General features: G+C 42.2%; 1 protein-coding gene across 1 annotated transcript; it reads left to right on the forward strand.

Annotated features, from left to right (window-relative positions):
* Nucleotides 1-7570: 7570 nt before the first annotated feature.
* LOC306922018 (inositol polyphosphate 1-phosphatase-like) lies at nucleotides 7571-8725 on the forward strand (the record flags this gene model as incomplete). The annotated part of the gene is made up of 1 exon (XM_079499374.1): nucleotides 7571-8725. One exon carries the CDS (start codon nucleotides 7571-7573, stop codon nucleotides 8723-8725), a length of 1155 nt encoding a protein of 384 aa, XP_079355500.1.
* Nucleotides 8726-19532: the final 10807 nt, after the last annotated feature.

Raw genomic sequence — 19532 nt, forward strand, 5'->3', positions numbered from 1 at the left:
GCTCAAAATTATCATTTAGCTGGGTACCCCCTGGAACTCCCTCAAGTACCCCTGGGGGTCCCCGGACCCCACTTTGGGAACCACTGCAATAGTGTGATGCTAGGCTTCATCATGTGGTTAAGTTTACACTTAAATACAGCTCCTACAATATTGTGCATTGACGTTTACTAATCTTAAAATTACTTGGAATCCAAATAGGTAATCAGATTTCCCCTGGGTTTCTGCTGTGCGAATACAGTCCATGCAGTCTGTTGAACTGACATAATGTAGTATGGAAGGGGGGGAAAAAACTGAAATCCTATCCATTGGCATTAAAACCTGCAAGCTCAAACCAGCATGTCAGCCCTTAGGTAACGGGAGAACGTATGTCAGTGTCTGCCACTTTAGCGAGCCGTGTACCGACTGCTAGGTGGCTCTGCGTGGAGCACTCTTCACTGACACGGGACGTCGCTGGAACATGACAGAGCCACATCTCCCCCTGTTGAGGGAAAAGCATAATGCTTGTCAGATCTCTGCATGCAGTGCTGTACCAGCCGTGGCTGTGTGACTGAAACCTGCACTTTCATTCACCCCTGCCATCCGGTGAAACCTAATAAACATCATCTGACGACTGCTTCGTGCTTTTTTTGTTTACCCAGGAGGCTGAGCGTGTTTCATTATGGTGGGGATGAAGGTCTACGGTTTTTGGCAGTTAAAAGTGCTCTGTTATTTCAGCATTGAGCTTCGGGTCCATGATTTGTTGTATGGAAGGTCAGTGGTTCTCAACCTGGTGGACACTGCGAAGATATAGCAAAGTGGACCCCCACATAGTTGGCAAAACACAAAGATTGTAATGATAATATAACATTAACATATATATTAATATGCTCCATTGATCTCAAATGTATATGGTGCTTTTCTGTGTAGGCTACCCAAAGACACTTTACATGGGGGGCATGAGGAAACGACAAATAGAAACAGCTTTATTAGGGGGAAAATAAACTAGGACTAAGGAATGAGGAATGAGTTTGCTGGGGAAATTAATTAAGGTGGGTTTTGAGGGCAGTTTTGAAGCTTTGGAGGGTGGGGGCATCTCTGAAAGTTTTGGAGTGCATTTCACAGCAGCAAAAGCTATGTCTCCCCAGGTACGGTTATTTGTGGTCTTCTTGGGGACCTCAAGGAGGTTTGCGTCACCAGACCCGAAGGACCAGGAGGGCACATGACACTTGAGGAGATCGAAGAGGTTGGGGGAGCCAGATTGTTTAGTGCCTCGTTGGTGTTTAGTAGTATTTTGTGGATGATTCGACCGGTAGCCAGTGAAGGTAGCAATCAATTGATTGATCATTGACATAAACATGCTCTGAAAATGTGGATGATTCTTTGTTTGACCGGTAGCCAGTGAAGGTAGCAATCAATTGATTGATCATTGACATAAACATGCTCTGAAAATGCCACGTGGCCCACCCATCTGATGAGTGGGCCACGAACACTTTTGACATTTTCAAGTGGGCCGTGATCCAGAATAAGCTGTTTTACAACTGCTTTAGATGGAACCGTGTAGAGTGAATAGTACAATTAACGAATTGATTTTTTACGGTTGATTTAATCATTATGTAGATTGTGACAGCGTTCTCAAATGAGCCAATGGAGACAAAGCATTAAATTTGCATTCGTCAAGAGGTTTTGTCCGGGTGGGTGTCTGAGAGTAATACAACATGCCAATTACGATTGCTTGATTCCCTCTCTGTTAGACATTTGCTTGGTTTCAATTAATTACAACTCTTATGTGATTAATGTGATGAAAGATTAACTGTGAAATTGACTGATCACTCAAGCCAATGGTTGTAACATCATCACTGTCGGCAGTCGGTTATAGGCCAAATTCCTTTACCAATACTTTATGCATTTAACCTATTAATATGAGTGACTAAGATATTCTAATCACTTAGGCTACTTTTGTTGTAAGTCAAATAAAATTTGTTCAACACACACACACACACACACACACACACACACACAGCATGCACCGCTCAGTTCATGGGTGTGATTGTTTTTTGTCTATTATGACCATAGAGTATATAAAAGGATAGAGACTGATCTGGCACGAAGCTCCGCCCCCTCCGCTATTCATGTCAGTGGAAGTTGCTCAGTGGCGTAGGGCCCAGTGCTTCAACGTTGAATAGCCTCACTGGCCCCTTGATTATGACCTGTCCAGAGGAGAAGATGCTTGGGTCCATGTGGTTAAAGATCCCATATTAGTGCATTTTGAATTTGTTTTCACGTGCAAAGTCAGAGGATAGGAACCACATATTTCAAACACAAATCACTTGAGCCCTAGCAATGGACAAACATTCAGCAAAAATAGCAGATCTCACCTCATAAATGTCATATTATTATGCATTGTAAAGCTACTTTCTGCAAAGAGATTGTGGAGGGGAAAAGGTACGGGGCCAAAGGTAGACCCTTGGGTTACCCAGGTCAATGAAGTATATTGGCTTCAAGTGGTTGATGGTATTTTTGACACTTTCGTCAGGATTCAGGAATAGACATTCATTGCAATGCTATTGCATTCAGTTTGACGGCGTGACTCTGCTCCTTTGATACTACAGATTATCTGCGCAAGCATGACACTGAATCATACAATGCAGGCCCCATTATGCTATTATTATTGCTTTGTGCTCATGGCCCTTCCTCCCGGCAGAGAGCATCCTATTCAACTAAATAGAGATCCTACAGCCAGGTTTATCATAGTTAAGCCAGTTGTGATGTGCAGTAAAAAGAAGGAAGTAAATCACTTTGAGCTCTCAAAATGGATGTTTACCAAAATAGCCAAATAAATCTTTGTTCCCAAAGATTTAATCTTTATGTTGTTTCATTGGAAGTGTCAACATCCTTGAACACAACTTTCTAATACTTATACCTTTGAGTAAATGTAATCTGCATTACAGAGCGCCTTTAAAGCTCTGAAACCATCATTGCATTTTTATTCATGTGCAATACAAAGAGATATGATGTCTGACTCTCTTGATTGGATTTTAATGAGTCTGTCTGTCTGTCTCTGTAATCACTTGCACTTTCAATTGTTTGCAAGTTGCGTCGAAGGGAAAACAATCACAGTCCATAGATCTGACTGCGTGCGTGCGTGCGTGCGTGCGTGCGTGCGTGCGTGCGTGCGTGCGTGCGTGCGTGCGTGCGTGCGTGCGTGCGTACACATGTGGTTATTGTGACAGGCAAATCATGAAAGTATCTAAGGAATTACAGGTTCATCAATCACTATGTGAGCATGTGTATACACTGTGCAGCGCTGTGGTCTAATAATCCAGCCAGTAAGTCCTGTGAAGTCTAGATTTAACAAGCGGATTGTACGTTTTCATTTGAAGGAGAACAGCATTAAGATAAGCCTATTAAAAATGTGTGGGTGAGAGAGACTTGCATTATAGTTTCCATATATCTATTTGTTTTTCTGTCTTGATTCTGTACAGTGGGTGCACAATTTGCAGTTTGTGTGTGAAGTTTATACTTTAGTGTGGTACAGTATGCTGTACAGTACAGGAAAATACATACAGTACATGGACTTACATGGTGTTTGTGCATGAACTTACACAAACGCATGCAGAGACGCACGCACACGGTGATGTAAATCAACCTGTGCTAATATATGTATTACTTACGCAGCTGTTTCTTTTTGAGTGAGCTGTACATTTTCCTTATTTCCCTTGTGCCATATGTCATTGTCAGCTTATTAATGGTATGGCCAATGGACAAACACCCTCCGCAGTCAAAACAAAAGATCCATTTGAGCTGTCTGGTCCTCGCTTGAAAGAAATGGATATATGGACCTATACAGGAAGCTTGAACTATAATTTTAAGGCTAATCAGCAGAATGCAAATGCTCCACTGTTACTGTTTGCTTATTCTGCGTTTCCATACCAAAAGCTGTGATCAATTCTTGGACCTTGTCGAAAATGTCACGTTTTTGGTTTGTCAAACGGTAGCCTCCAAATACACGTATAGTGTTAAATTACCTCTGAGAACGTAAACATGGACCGTGGACACACGGGTCCCTGGCTACATTTTACTGTAGGTCCGTTCGTTTGTCTGTAACCAAACACTTACATGCAGAGAGTTGTCTCGCATAACTGCTCTGAAAAGGACATTTAAACTAAACACTTGTATCTGTAAACATGGACGGATGCATAAATCAAAGGTTCTGTACCCATCTCAGCAAGAAGGTTACAAACAAAGGTCCCATTTGCCCCTCCTGGGAAATGCCTCTTAATCAAATCAACCATTTTCAATGACAAATAATAAGCATGCAAATTGCCTGGGGGGGTGGGGGGGGTGTAGGAGGAAGGGGCGGCGGGGGGGCTGACATTCCTTTGATAGATGCCCTGGCTGTCCCGCTCTATCTCCGCTTTACTCTAGGGAAGAGAAAGACCCCGGGAGTGCAGCATGCGAGGGAACAGAGTGGATGGTTGGCTTGTTAGCCGTGGCCTCTCGCTGTGACCCTGCTTACACCAGAATCAGCGGGCGGAGGCGGCGCTCTGTGCCCTCTGTGACCTCCTCGGCTCACTAGTCTCTGGAGCTTCCTGGGAGACTGTGGGTGGTGGGCGGGTTGCACACAACGCACTGGCTCCCATTCAGCTTGTGGAGCTGCTGTGAGAAATACTCACAACCTGACACCTAATCCATCTCTACAGCGTCACAGGTCTGTGTTTGTGAATACCTCCAGTGGTGGACCCCATGTACTTATGGTTTAGGGTTACTTCTGGTCAAATATGGCTAAACTGACTACTACTATGTTACTCGGTCTAGAAGTACTGGATACATGCTTTTGATGAGCCTTGAAACACATTTAAGCATTAAAAAGTACATTTTCTTTTTAATACCTATGCACCCCCCAAAAAAATAAATAAAATAAAATAATAATAAATGAAATCAAAAGACATTATAACAATGAAAATAGCACACATACAAGCGATTTCCTCTATATAATAGAGCTTATATGTGGTTAGTTCATAATGTACTCAAGTATTTGAAATGTAGTGAAGTGAAACTGTATCCAAAAAAACACAAATACTCAAATCAAAACATGTACTTAAGTGCAATACTCAAGTAAATGTATTTTCTTTACTGTTCACCACCGGTCGTGTTTGCAAATCCCTCTCAGAAGGAGGTAGGCTAGCTGTCACCCAGCCCTCCTATATTGCTTCTTCGGTATGCTAGGCCAGTAAACAGAGAGCCGCACGCTATAGTGACTCATGGCGTCATGGATCTGAGTGGCTTTGACCCCAGAGTCCTGTCATACGCATGTAGTCTATAAACTGACAGCGAGACAGACATAGCTGGATTTGTACAACGGAATGAAAATTGTATAGGCGATGCCGCGATAGACCACACACACACACACACCCTTCAAGCAAAAATAACAAACTGTCCTCCTGCCCTTCTCGCTCAGAGAGTTTCTATCTCAGATATGTGACCGAGTCTGGCAAATAGGCCCTCATCTCGACCAGAGTAATTTTTCAGTTTTTTACAGATTATTAAAGTACAGAATGTAAGCTTTCATATGATGTATCATTCAATGAAATTGGAAACTATTTGAAGGAGATATGACCATTTTAAAATGATTGTGCCGTTTTACCCAAAGCTGAGAAAATCCCCTTTGAATGTTCACAACATTTCAACACCTAGAGCTGGCTAGCCTACTTTGACTTATAAATGTATACATTTAATTTGCCCAAATCAATAATCTGTTGGAATGAAAACCTTCTTTAACATTCAAACTGTGTTAATATGAAAAAAAACGAAAACGTTTATTTTAGATTTTCTGCCTTTTCATTATAGGCGAGATGAGGACCATTTTGCTAGACCTGGTCACATATGTTACTGTAGTTCTAGCCTAGGGTGATCTATTAAAGAACTCCCAGGACCCTTAATCACTTAATCTGATTTTAATAATAGCAAATATACATACATGTACATCTGATATTTTTGCTACTTTTGACAGTTTGACCTTTTCTATTATCATTAGCAACTTTTATATACTGCATGTGTTGGCCAAGGGATCTGACCTTTTCTCCCTCCTTTTTCCACCCTCTACGGTGAAACCTGGAAACTCCCCGAGATACGTGCACACGCAGATACATGGATGCCCAGATGATGTGCATTTATAGAAGGATGAGGTCGCCATAATATGTTTGAGTGACTCCCGGGGGTTGTTACCACTGTGGCTAACTAGCAACTGCCTGGAACTCCATATTTGGGCATGACTCATGACTCAATATGACAACCCAGTCAAACACTACAAAGCACTTCATACTACTCCAAGATCTTCAGAATGCTGCTTTCTGGAACCCTATTTTGTTGCCTTACAGCTCTGGGCAGAGGTGCGTGCAGTCTCTGACTTCCAGGTTCACTGATCTGAACCCGTCTCCCTTTTGATCAGCCCAAGGGTGATGGAGAAGAAGTAGGTCGGTATCAGCCGGTAACACGCAGGAGTCTTTCCCCGTTACAATGCACTAGACCCCTGGGAGATGGATTGCTGAGGTGGAACGCCACACCCACCATCAGCTCCCAGTACTTCCCGCACGACTTGCTGCACCGAAGCCGTGCTACTCATTCGCTGAGTTGGCGGTGCCCGGGAACGAACCCATGAATTTGTGGTCCAAAGGTGAGAGCTCTACCGACTGAGCTACTCAGGTTAAAACACATGACTGTTGTTCCAATAAAACACAACAGACATGGACTGGAGTGAGGAAGGGGAAAGTGATCAGAAAGGCAGAAAAGGAATGAGAGGAAGAAACTCATATCAAGTACAACAAAGACCAACTGACCAACTAGAAATGCATCTCGAGATGCCAACTTGCGCCTTGCACACAAGTAGGCCATGGCCTACTTGTGCGCAAGCAGAGAGCACCATGAGGTGTGCTCACCACTGCTGGTACGACTGCTGCTCCGAGTCTCTGGCTCTCTGCTGCTGTCTGGGTATGACTGCTGCTCTGAGTCCTAGAACTCTCTGCTGTGTGGGTACGACTGCTGCTCTGAGTCCTAAAGCTCTCTGCTGTCTGTCTGGGTACGACTGCTGCTCTGAGTCCTAGAGCTCTCTGCTGTGTGGGTGCGACTGCTGCTCTGAGTCCTAGAGCTCTCTGCTTTCTGGGTACGACTGCTGCTCTGAGTCCTAGAGCTCTTTGCTATTCAAAATCCTTTATAGACCCGTTATTGACCTTATACCAACCTTGAAACGTACCTTAGTTAGGTCACCAAGAATTGTGGTCCCTTATTGGCCGGTGGAGTATACCGACATACATACATACCCAGCCGATCGCAGTACTTGCGCGCTCTGCTTGCGCAAGTAATAATACAATATGTTTTAAACCTATAGTGATGTAATGCAAGTACAATAGGCATGTTTTACGTAAGTGTATTGATATTATTACTGTATTTACATTGTATATAAATACTGTTGTGTCACTCTGTGTCTTACTCTAATTTCTGTGGCTGTGGCTTGCAAGGTTCAGGAAGCACCGCTTCCAAACACGGTACAGATCAGGGACAGATCCATCACGTAGCTCCCCCTCTTACCATCTCCATGGCTGATGTACTCCGGCTGCTGCTTCAAGTGGCTGAGAAAGCCGCTAACGTGGCTCGGGTCTGCAGGCAGGAAGTCCCCCTCTTTCAGCTTCTGGTTCAAGAGAAAACTGGACATGACAAAAACAAGGAGTTTGTGCAGGACTTCAAGACACTTGCAGATGTGGTGATCCAAGAGATGATCTGCCATGATGTTGGAGCCCAGTTCCCTGAAATGACTGGCTTCATACATGGAGAGGAGTCCAACAAGTTTGAAAATGGGCTTGGAGAGAGTGTGACAGTGACCGTATGTGCAACAGAGGTGGAGACTGCCGCGCTCCTGGCCACAGTACTGGACGGTGACAAAATGGCAGCATCTCTCCTGGCACGGGCCATTCACCAAGACCCAGCGACAAGTCACACATTACCTGAGGATCTTGACGTGCCCCTCAGTCCCTCCGAGATCAGCATCTGGATTGATCCGATTGATGCTACTAGCCAATACATTGATGGTCGTGAGGAGGTGTTGGAAGAGGGCCACCTGTCTCCATCAGGTCTGCATTGTGCTTTGGTTCTCATTGGGGTCTACCTGAGGAACACAGGAGAACCAGTCATGGGTGTCATCAATCAGCCTTTCAACTACAAGGATCCGGCAACTGGTTGCTGGAGAGGAAAGCATTTCTGGGGCGTGTCACGTGGAAACGTCAAAGCCTGCTCGGTCTCCCGACCCGAGGGCAGACCTGGCGGGAGCAGGAAAGGAGCAGAAAGCCTGTCGGTGGTCCTCAGCCCCAGTGAGAAGCAGGTGGTTAAGGAAGCGCTGGCCCCACTGTGTGGTGGCCTGGACAAGTTAATGTATGCCTCTGGAGCCGGCCATAAGATACTGTGTGTGATCCAGGGTTCGGCTGATGCCTATGTCCTTTCAGAAAGAAGCACCTTCAAGTGGGACTCGTGTGCACCGCATGCTTTACTCCGGGCTCTTGGGGGCGGGGTCGTGGACCTACGTGAATGTCTGCGCCAGTCCAGCGCCGGAGAGGTCGTCGAGGCAGAAATTACCTATCACCAGCCCCGCACTGAGAGTAAAGGGGCAGACATCTGGGCCAACCAGGGTGGTCTTGTGGCCTATCTGAACCCTGCATCACTCCACATTGTCATAGGGGGGTTAAAAGGCAAGCTGTAATTACTTTAGTAGAGCATATACTGTATATCTATTATGAGCACAAGCTGAAGTATGACATACCAACAGTCAGGCACCATGAGTCAGACACCCTAACCTAACCCTAACCTCACAGGAAGCCAGGGTGATTTTTTTAACCTGCAGCACGGATTCGTTTTAACCCACCACGCATGTCAGGAGCCACGGGTGATTTTTAACCCCTAGCACAGGTTTGTCTGATTAATGACTGTGGGACTGTTGGTACAGTATGTCTACCATCCCATCTATTTGAGGCATACAGGCCAGGGGTCTTTGTACTCAATTAATGTAATTAACGTTTCTGTTATCTGCAAAGGTGTGGCATTTTACTATATAATACAAAACATGGGTCAGATCATATTTTTCAGTACAGTATACATATACATATTTTAGCTTTCTTACAGTATGAGCCAGAGGGGTGATACAATTAGCAAAAGAAAGGTTAAAAAGCACATGAAGAGGACACGTCCTGGCGTCTGACCGACCACTGCTCGATCCCGGGCTCCCCCATAGTTAGTGTCGAAGTGTCCTTGAGCAAGACACCGAACCCCTAATTGCTCCTGATGTGCTGGTTGGCGCCTTGCATGCATCAGTGTATGAATGTGTGTGTGAATGGGTGAATGTGATGCACAATCTATGTAAAGCAGGCGCTATATAAATGCACCATTTACCATTTATGTCTGGGAAGACAATGGTCAAGGGAGAACACCCTCAAAGAGAAAGCGGGCGAGAGGAGGACGGCGACTATCTTCTGTATTTAGCTTTGGTTCGGAAACTATTGATTGCTACAGCCGAAACACAAACTCTATACTTGATCCTCAGGAGCAATGCAATGTCAGGTACTAGTGCATGTCTGCCAGACAGACCCGATGATGGCGCTCTGTTAAATCCATCAGGGCAGGAAGTGGCTAACAGGTGCCGGAGACCTGATGCAATAAGATGCAAGGCAGACTCATTTTTGCCACATTCAACATCTGGGCTCTAGCCGCGACCGAGTGCAGAAAGCTGGGTGTGAACTGAGGACTAGGGGGCCAAAGTCTGAGGAGCTAGCATTGAATTAAGGAGAGGTGAGTGGAGATATGCCGACTACAGGAGCTCAGGCAGGTGCACAGGAAGGACAGACGAAAGAAGACACTAGCTGGGTGTATGACCTCTATGTGGGGTCGGGGTCAGTGGGGTGGAAAGCATCCCATGGGCAGCAGACATTAGCAAAATAACTTGAGAACAGATGGCCATATTTCCATGAAACTTGGCAGTAATGATCAAAAGGCTGCCCTGAAGATCTGATTAACTTTTTGAAACGGTCAAAGTTCAAAGTCAAAATAAAGGCCATGGTAAAATAATAAATTATAAGGGATGGGTGTAATTTGTGTGAATGATCAGTCTGCCCTGAAGACATGGCATGACATTCAATTGAGTCCTTAATCCTTAATTGATGAGTTAATAAAGAGTTCACAGCAACATTTTGGTATTGTTTAATTTACGGTCACCTTCATAGCGTGTCTCCAAGTGTAGCCATTTTTGTTTGTTTGATGACAATGTCCCTGACCATCCTCATTGTATGATCCGATTCCTTTTACAGAGTTTCTTAACATTTCCTATCAGAGAAAATTGTTAGGGATGCGACTGTAAGATTGTCAGGTGTGCCTTACCTCTAAAACTCGAGCCAGGTCCTCCGTTTGCCTTTTGTGGGCACTCAGCTAACAAGATTAACTCGATAGTATTAAATCCACCAAGATGGAAGAAGCAGTTACTCAAAAATAAAGGTTACAAGACTATTGTTTAATCTGAAATTTTCAACGTTAAGCCTTCACCAGAGCAAGTTAAAAGAAAATGAAAGAAAATGACCCTTTGCATGGTGCAGAAAGTTTCATGATAATCCACCTATGGCAACCCATTACATTTTTAGATGTCTTGCAAAAAAAAAACCCACTTGTCTTGCAAGTGGGAATTTGGCCTACGGGTGGTGCTAGAGGAAAGGCCACGATTGCCTTTTCAGCCTAAAGTATCCTCATTATGTTGTCCATTGTGGCAAATCCATCCTGCCTCCAAGTGCATTGAAACGAGAACAATTCATGTGAATATTTGACCCAGCTCGTACCCTTAGATGCATAGTAAATTAGTAATACAATACATTATATGACATTTCTTCAGGCATGTCTACAGAATCAGATCGGCTGCTATAGTAGATAGCCTACAGTACAGAACTCTCATTGTATAACATATTGATCTACAAGCTCACAACAACTCATTGTATTGTGACACATGAATTCTCTCTCTATCTCTATCTCTCTCTCTCTCTCTCTCTCCCCCCCATGGGTGCAAAGCCAGGGTGAAAGTGCTTAAGATTTCTCAAAAAATAAAAAGCCATGACAACAATGTCCTCCAGAAAAACATGTTGCCTATGCAACATGAGAGCTTTTATGTCTGCTATACTTTCGGCACACGACACCGCCGTGCAACCAAGAATAAATCTGCCTTTTTATAGAACTGACGGGCACATTGTAACATGTTGTGTAATCCTCCTGCTATTTACTTCTCCACCGCACTCATTCTCTGGCTCTCCTTCACGCTGTATAGCTGTGCTAACACCAGGCCGTATTGGCTGCAAAGGTCCCGTGAGGCCACTGCACTGTGCTACCTTGAGCTGTCAGCACTATCAGCCCCCGTTGGCATTGATCTCTGGGTAATCTGCTTTCCTCTGGGCACTCGGGCATCGTTGGACGAAGAAAACGATTAACGAGTCCCTTGAGTTGTCACCCCTTTCCAACCCCCATCCACGACTCTCTGTTCTCATGAACACTCGCACTTTGTATCAGACTGTGGCCTGCAGTCCCTAATTCCTTCTGATCTCGTTTTGTGAAGGACAAATGCGAGTCTGTGGATTTCTACATCGTGTGAATCATAACCATGACATTAGTATGTATTTTAGCCTGATAGAAACAACGCCATCATACTTATTTAGTTGATGCAGACGCTCTGTTCTCAGTTGACCGGAGGAGTCGCCCAGAGCTCTATACTAGTTCCCCTCCTGTTTTCACTCTACACTAATTGTCTTTGCTGAAAATAGCTGGTCTACAAGCTCACAACGTGCATTGTGAGTATGAACATCTGCAATTGTGTCATGTGTTTTTGTTGTGGTTAAGTTACAGTTGCATAGCTGTAACTTTTCACAGCCTGAAAAGGTAAAGAACCACTATCTACCTAGTACCTACAGTATGTGGACACTTCTGATAATCAAAGGGAATCACAATAACAAGTCGTGTTTCAAAACATGATATAGTTTTACTCCCCATTCCTTTGTCTATCAAAACAGACAAAACCCAACAGACTACGAGTCTGCCAGGTGGAAGACTATCTCAGTATCAGTTTCATATAGATCATTGTAACAGCAATTTAGATGAAGAGTAGTCAGAAATCAGTTAGAGATCTGCCACGACTGAGTAGCAGGAAGAATGGGAGATTTGGAGATAAGAGTAAATAAAGGTGCAGTAGGCCTACCTACTAAATAAGTGAAATCGCTCATTGCTAGAGTGTTTATTCATTAAACACGTGCACACACAGACATGAAAGGGGGCTCGTTTGGTTAAAAGTGTCCTTTCCAGACCATGGATGCAGCACTTACTTACTATGGTGAAAAGAACACAAATTCCCTCTCTCCATGCCCTACTTGAGGGCAGCATTAGTGCCACTTTGCCACAGCATTTTATGTTGAAAGAATTGCCTTCTGTAGAAATCCATGCCGTATGCCACACCTCACTTAATTGAGCTGGCTGGTCAAGGTACAAATCCATAGTCAAGGTACAAATCCATAGTCAAGGTACAAATCCATAGTCACGGTACAAATCCATAGTCAAAGTACAAATCCATAGTCCAATTCATTGTCAAATCCAATCATGGTACAAACAAATCTATAGTCAAATCCATAGTCATGTAAAAATAAATCCATAGTCAAATCCATAGTCACGGTACAAATCATATCATAGGCTGGGAGTCATCGTGGCTCTTCTTACAAAGATAGTTAAAAAGAATGTGCCTCATAATCAGGGCAACAAGGTTGTGTCCCACTGTTGTAACACATGGCAGCTGAATTGCTCAATGCTCATATACTTATAGAACATCAGTGACAAAAGTTGTCACTGATGGAGTTATTTTTTCCAGTGTTCATTTAAACCGAGATATATTCCTCTAAATCTGGGTAATAACGTAAAATAATAATAATAATAAATGAGTTATAATTCTGCCCGGTGCCTTTTGAAACTCCCTTTCTCTCAAAGCCTTTGAATAAACAGAACACTTTCAGGATACCAATTTGATCAAACTCATACAGGAGGATACAGGATAAACAAGTGAAATTGGAAGTGATGGCTCAAAGAAAAGAGAACTAGACCACTGAATTGAAGCTAATACATGTACTCGGGGAGACCCTTGCTGCTACTGAACAAACACTATAGCAATGATTACTATCAGAATATAGATATTATGTTTTTCTGTTTTTTTTTTTACAAAAATGCTCTTGGAGATTGAAGACAAAAACAAAATACAAACACCCATTTGACTTGTTTTCTTTATAGGTTGAATATTATTTCGGCAAATACATAGTATTTCTGTACAAATATTGTAAGAAAATGAAAACACTGTTAACAGACTTCTCTCCATTTAATAAATATGATTGTAAATGCATAAAACAATTACACACCACAGTTGAGGTCAAACAAAAACATTGTAACACCTTAACGTCTGTTCTTATACAAAAGCTTTACAGTAATAAAACTTCATTTTTTTTTTAATCCTTATGAATATTTCTCTACAAAAATAATCTTGCTAACTCTATGGGAAGGAGAGAGAGAGAGAGAGAGAGAGAGAGAGAGAGAGAGAGGAAAAGAGTGAGTGAGAAATAAGTCATCAGACCTCAAACTTAAACCCTACACTTTTGTTGACCCCTGGTGGTCCCTAGGGGTATATACTTGGTCCCCCTCTTTATTTCCCTCAACACCAAATCACTTTAACGAAATAACGTAACCCAACATAAAATACAGGATTCGAACCCGGGCCTCTCACGCAGGAAGAGACCCTAAGGCCTTATCCACTGGCCTAAAGGGGACGACCCCCCCCACCCCTTGGCCGGGGGAGATAATAGGTATTTTGGTCTTCAGACAGAGGCTCTGTGCCACTCTGCTGAACTGGCCTCTACCTGTCCTCCTTTCCTGTGGCCTTCAAAAGCAGAAGCTGCTCCCGGGGTTCAAGTAGCACGTTTCTTCTAAACTCTGATGATCCCGTCTGGAACAGATTCCTGTCCTATCCACCTACAGTTAAAGCTACAATCCAAAACGTTTCATGTCCCACCCAGGATTCAAACCCACGTGCGGGAGACCAAAATGTCTACGGCTCTTTCAAGAGGAACTTCACCCTTAATTGGCTGGGGTTGGCTCAACTGACAGCATGCGCTTATTAGCTTCAGGCAGTACCAGTCGTCAACTAGTGGGTGTCCTACTGTAGGCTATACGGTGCTGCGTTACTACTTGCCTATTGGGCCATGGCTCTTTAGTCGACTGGTAACGTACTGTGCCTGTGGAATGGGGAACCCGGGTTCGCCTCCCGGTTTAAATGTCTCAATGGAAGGGTAGGGAGACCACCTCTGAACACTGCAGATAGTTTTATTGTATCGACAGACTCTAGCATACGGATTAGTTAAAGTTATGGTTTATTCATTAATATAAATTCTGGATTGCAGCTTTAAGGATATAAAGATTAGAGCTTTTGTATGTGGTTACAAGCTACATGTACTGTACACACCATTGCTATTTGAGAAATGTAAGCGGCAGATTGCCTGAAACAATGAGTCCATTGAGTTCCATTGACTTAAGCTCTCCTCTGGGGTATGCAGTATTCCAAATCATAGGGGGTAAGTCAGAGTTGCATTGATAATGTCCCACTTTTTTATGTTGATGTAGAGTCAAAAGTCTTTGTTGTGAAATTACCACCATGCTATTGTACAGTAGAAGTCAAATCATAGCAAGGCAAAAATGTCCTGCAACATTAGTATGACATATAGAACACAGGTAAAATAAAAGGTAAAGATGATAACATACTCGTTTCATTTTTACACGTGGCATCAAAATGTACACTTCCTTTTAAACTGGCAAATTAATATTAATTATAACTGATGCAGGGGGGGGAAAGGCAAATGTATTAAATAGTAAATCACTGAATCCACACTAGGAACTTGTCAAGGGCCCAAGTCTCTTTTTTTGGCATTTAAAGTGTCAGTTTACAATATTTTGTATTTTCATGATTTACATTCTTGTGTGTGTGTGTGTCTGTGTGTGTGTGTGTGTGTGTGTGTGTGTGTGTGTGTGTGTGTGTGTGTGTGTGTGTGTGTGTGTGTGTGTGTGTGTGTGTGTGTGTGTGTGTGTGTGTGTGTGTGTGTGTGTGTGTGTGTGTGTGTGTGTGTGTGTGAGAAACATACAGTATGTATACATAGTCGTCCGTTGTAATTGTGAGCTAACATTCGATTCCATCGGTACGGACGTTTCTCCACAAATCAACAGTGAAAGAAAAAAGAAAAACAAACGGAACAGAACAGAACAGAAAATAAGCGTAGCAAAACAATGCTCCTTCTTTCAGAAGTTTAGAGAACAGTCCATCACAGATCCACGCCAGACAGATAGACAGCGAGGGGCTTGACATGTTGCACTGCTCCGGCTCTCCTTGTCATTCACAACATTCTAATGAGCTGGCAGTATGGTGATGGGTGCTGCTGTTTCAGAGGTCAGGATGTCTTAAGAGGCAAGTAGACCTTTTGTACTTTTTACTCAGTTGAAAACTTTTGGATTCTTATTACAAATAAAAACAACAAAAAACATATATAAATAAGCCCTATTTTATACGTGGCTATTTGAAAATAGCCAACCTTGTGGAGCTGCTATTTTCAAAAAAAGATATACTTTAATTAAGTACACTTTTGTACTTTTACTGGAGTCCAATTTCTAATGCAGGACTTTGACATGTAACAGAGTATTTCTATATTGTCTGGTTTTATTCGTACTCGAGTAAAAGAAAGAAAAATAAATCTGAGTAGTTGTTACAGCATTGACGGTAGCCTAAATGTGTCACCAACCTTACCCAGCCTTCAGCTTGCCTGACTGCATCAGCTATTAGCCTGTTCTGTACAATATGACACTCTAATGTGTTTTGTGTCCCCAAAAAGCACTGTTCCATTTCTCTCATCCCATCGTCTCTCTCTCTCTGTCCAACTCCGTCTCTGTCTCTCTCTCTGTCTCTCTCTCTCTATCTCTCTCTCTCTCTCTCTCTCTCTCTGTCTCTCTCTCTCTATCTCTCTCTCTCTCTGTCTCTCTCCGTCTCTCTCTCTCTCTCTCTCTCTCTCTCATGCTGTTTGACCTAAAATAACAGTAACTCTATTTCTTTCCAGCCGTCACTTTATATTTGTTTGGGCATACATTGTACTCTAGTCTGCCTTGGAAGGGACGTGAGCTGTGACTGGGTGGCGACCGAAGAAGACTTTTCCGCTGAGATGTTTCCGCTGTCATGAAAACTCACCCTGTGATATTCCCAATGCCTTCTGTTTCTGTGAAGACATGCTCTGTCATTGCCAATGTGTGTGTGCTGCATTATTACAACTGGGTATTTTTTTTAAGTCCTGAACTAAGTAACTGTGCAATACCTTTGCCATTAAGTTGTCTTATTACCTTCAAGCACAAAACACAAGGGGAAAAAAGGCATTTATCCTTAAATAGAACAGCGATATTCAATGCAATTATAGGACAACCAAACCCTGTATCTAAATGAGTTATTACTTTTAAAGCAACATAAAACATATGAGTACAAAATGTGCATTGTGCCATAATCAGCTTCAGAGACAGAACTGGAATGAAATGATCCTATTCATATTTTTATCATATTTTGTTTAGTCTGACATTTGTTATTAAAATACATAGATTTCTAACAGACATTCATGATTTACAAAATAAACATGTATTTCATTTCAATGATATACTTCATAAAAGTATATTCTTATGAATAAATAATCTACTACTGCTGTTAGCATAATAGCACAGCAAAACAATGTTGGATACCTAAGCAAAACCAAGAAAACGTTACTTTTATTATATATATATTTTCCCCGCTTTAGTTCATGCTGGCTTTTCCCTCTAGATTATGTATTCGACTCGTATAAATAAATGTAATCAAAAATGTTGAATTCATTGGACATATTATGTAAAAAGAAGATCGGATCAACCTGTACACAGTTTCTTCTGGTTATCACAGAGCACAGTATGTGTCAGCAAGGTCCACCGTCATGCACAGGTTTAAAGCTCAAAACCATCGTGTCCCAAATGGCAAAAAAAACAAAGAACAAAATCCAAGATACGGCTGGACGAGTCTTCCAAGTCCAGTTTAAACGTTGATGTACGTGGGGAGTTCCGTTGAGAATTTGACATGTGCGTGAGGTTTCATACATCCTTGGAAAAGATGACAGAGAGAGAATGAATGGACGTTAAGAAAGTCAACTATGTTAACAATTCAGTAGACAGAGTTACCAGTGTTAAGTTTGACAGCAGATTTTGATATAGTTTTAGTCTTTTGAATAAAATCCCATTTAGTATCGGTCATATTTGAAATTATCATCTGAAATGTTTTAGTTTTAGTCTAATTTGAGCTAAATATAAGATTTTAATTCAAATGTATTGTGGCGGGCCTTGATGGCATCGTAGTGCCTGATATGTAGGAGGTGCGATTTGTATTTTCGGAGTGTGACTCGCACACACATCACACAAGTGAGCAAAGCATGACTTTTCTTAGTTCTACTGGATCTTCTCCACTTTTTACACAGTTTTAGTCAACAAAATGAACACTGACAGTCACAGTCAATCTCGAAAGCCATCGGCTATCACCTCATGTCGATTTAGCCTCTGGGGGAAAAGGCCAATGTTTCTGGGCTTCCGTTGTAGCCAGATATCCAGGCCAAGAGAAGACTTCTTCTACCGTGCATCGGTCATTGTTTACAGTCTTGATTAGTAACTTGCATGTTTTAATTACCAACTTGGTGTTTTAGGTAGCCGACTGTACAGATGGCAATAACAAGCTAAATCGTGGAGAATATTGATACGAGTTTCACTAGCAGGTCGAGGAATGGTACTTTGGGAAATGCGCTCGTACCATATACAAGTAGACTGTAAAAAATAATATGGACGAAGGGAACGGTGAGTCACCCATTGGTTTCTACAGACCCGTTTTGAAGTCACTTCTTTGGCGAATTCAAATCCTTGGAATTTCTGGTCCAGAAAGGTTAGCTGAAACAAATGCTATTGACTGGAAGGGCAGCGATTAAGGCAGGTATTACCCAGTAAAGCCGGTAGAAGCCCCAGAAGCATACCCAACCTTATCATCAATTTTAATATGAATGGGATCACAATGAAAAATATAAAAATGCGTAGTACCGTAATTGAAAGAAGACTTCAAACTAGCGACTGACAGCATAAAATATATACATATGACATTTATTACTAAGGTAATATAAAACCAAGTGTAAAGTCTGGTCAAATCCACATTGTTGTGGTACTTCTGCAGCTTGCAGGGGGTAAATAGCGACCCCTTCTAGGCCATTAATGAGCACTGCAGTGCTGAAAAGCACTTCCATATTGACTTCATATCCAGCAGAGCTTCCTTGGCACTTGATTCGTACTCTTTCGCGGCTGTTTAACCTGGATACTAATCTCACATCACACAGCCTACTCAAATATGATTTGTCAATACTACTCTATAAGACAAAGTACAAACTGAAACCAATGTTGTGCCTTGCTTACAGATTCTGTATTCATATTGCATAAATCTGTTTATAGATATATGCATGGCAATAAACATTGTTAAAGCTTTATTTTACTGGGCAAATCAGCTAAAACCAACTGAAGTTAACAGACCAGGAAAAGATAAGAATTAGGTTGGATATTTGCATTACAATAAGACGATGCAAGACAGGAAACAAGACAATGATAAACAAACGGTTATGGGAAGAAAATTATGAACTTGGAATAGTGAGGTTCCATTCGAATTTAGTAGTTTAGAGATATGAAATTATACAATTCTCAGATTTTCACACTGATATATCCTTTAAACTAAAAACAACAGAAACCCATTATTTACATTAAAAGAATTATAACCTTATAATTCCAAGAACACAATAGCAGAATGGTAGTTATTCCTCAGTTAGTGTGTCAGGCCATGTCAGAGAACATGATGAAAATGTAGTTAAAAGTCAAATATGGACAACGTATTACCCAGAAGTACATTAAAGTAAATCAATTTAAAACCTCTTGAACTCGTCCCTGTTCTGGGCATGTCAGAATAGGTGAATATTCTGCAAAATATCTAAAACATTCGCCGAAAATAGCAGGCTATAGGATGTGAGCTCGTATTTTACGCGGAGACATTTGGTATAGAGGGAAAAAAGGAACTAGTGGCCCAAGAATAGAGCACTGAGGAACCTCGATCAATTAAGTATTTTCACAAATTTCTCACTGCGACACGTTGTGAGTGACCTTGTAGATTTTCAACATTAAAGTGATACAAGTTCACAATGTGTCACATTTGCACCGTGTTGTGAGCTTGTGGATCAGCTATTTTTTGATTTCTTTATTTTGGGTGGAGAAAAATAGAGCATTTTCATCGCCTATAATGAAATGCCCCAAATAGGAACGCCATGGTGAGTAGTTAATTAGGAGAAACAAAGTTGAGTTTTATAAGAGAACATCCATCATACTTTCTCGTCCCA

The sequence above is a fragment of the Electrona antarctica genome (assembly GCF_951216825.1).
Source record: "Electrona antarctica genome assembly, chromosome: 4".
Lineage (NCBI taxonomy): Eukaryota > Metazoa > Chordata > Actinopteri > Myctophiformes > Myctophidae > Electrona > Electrona antarctica.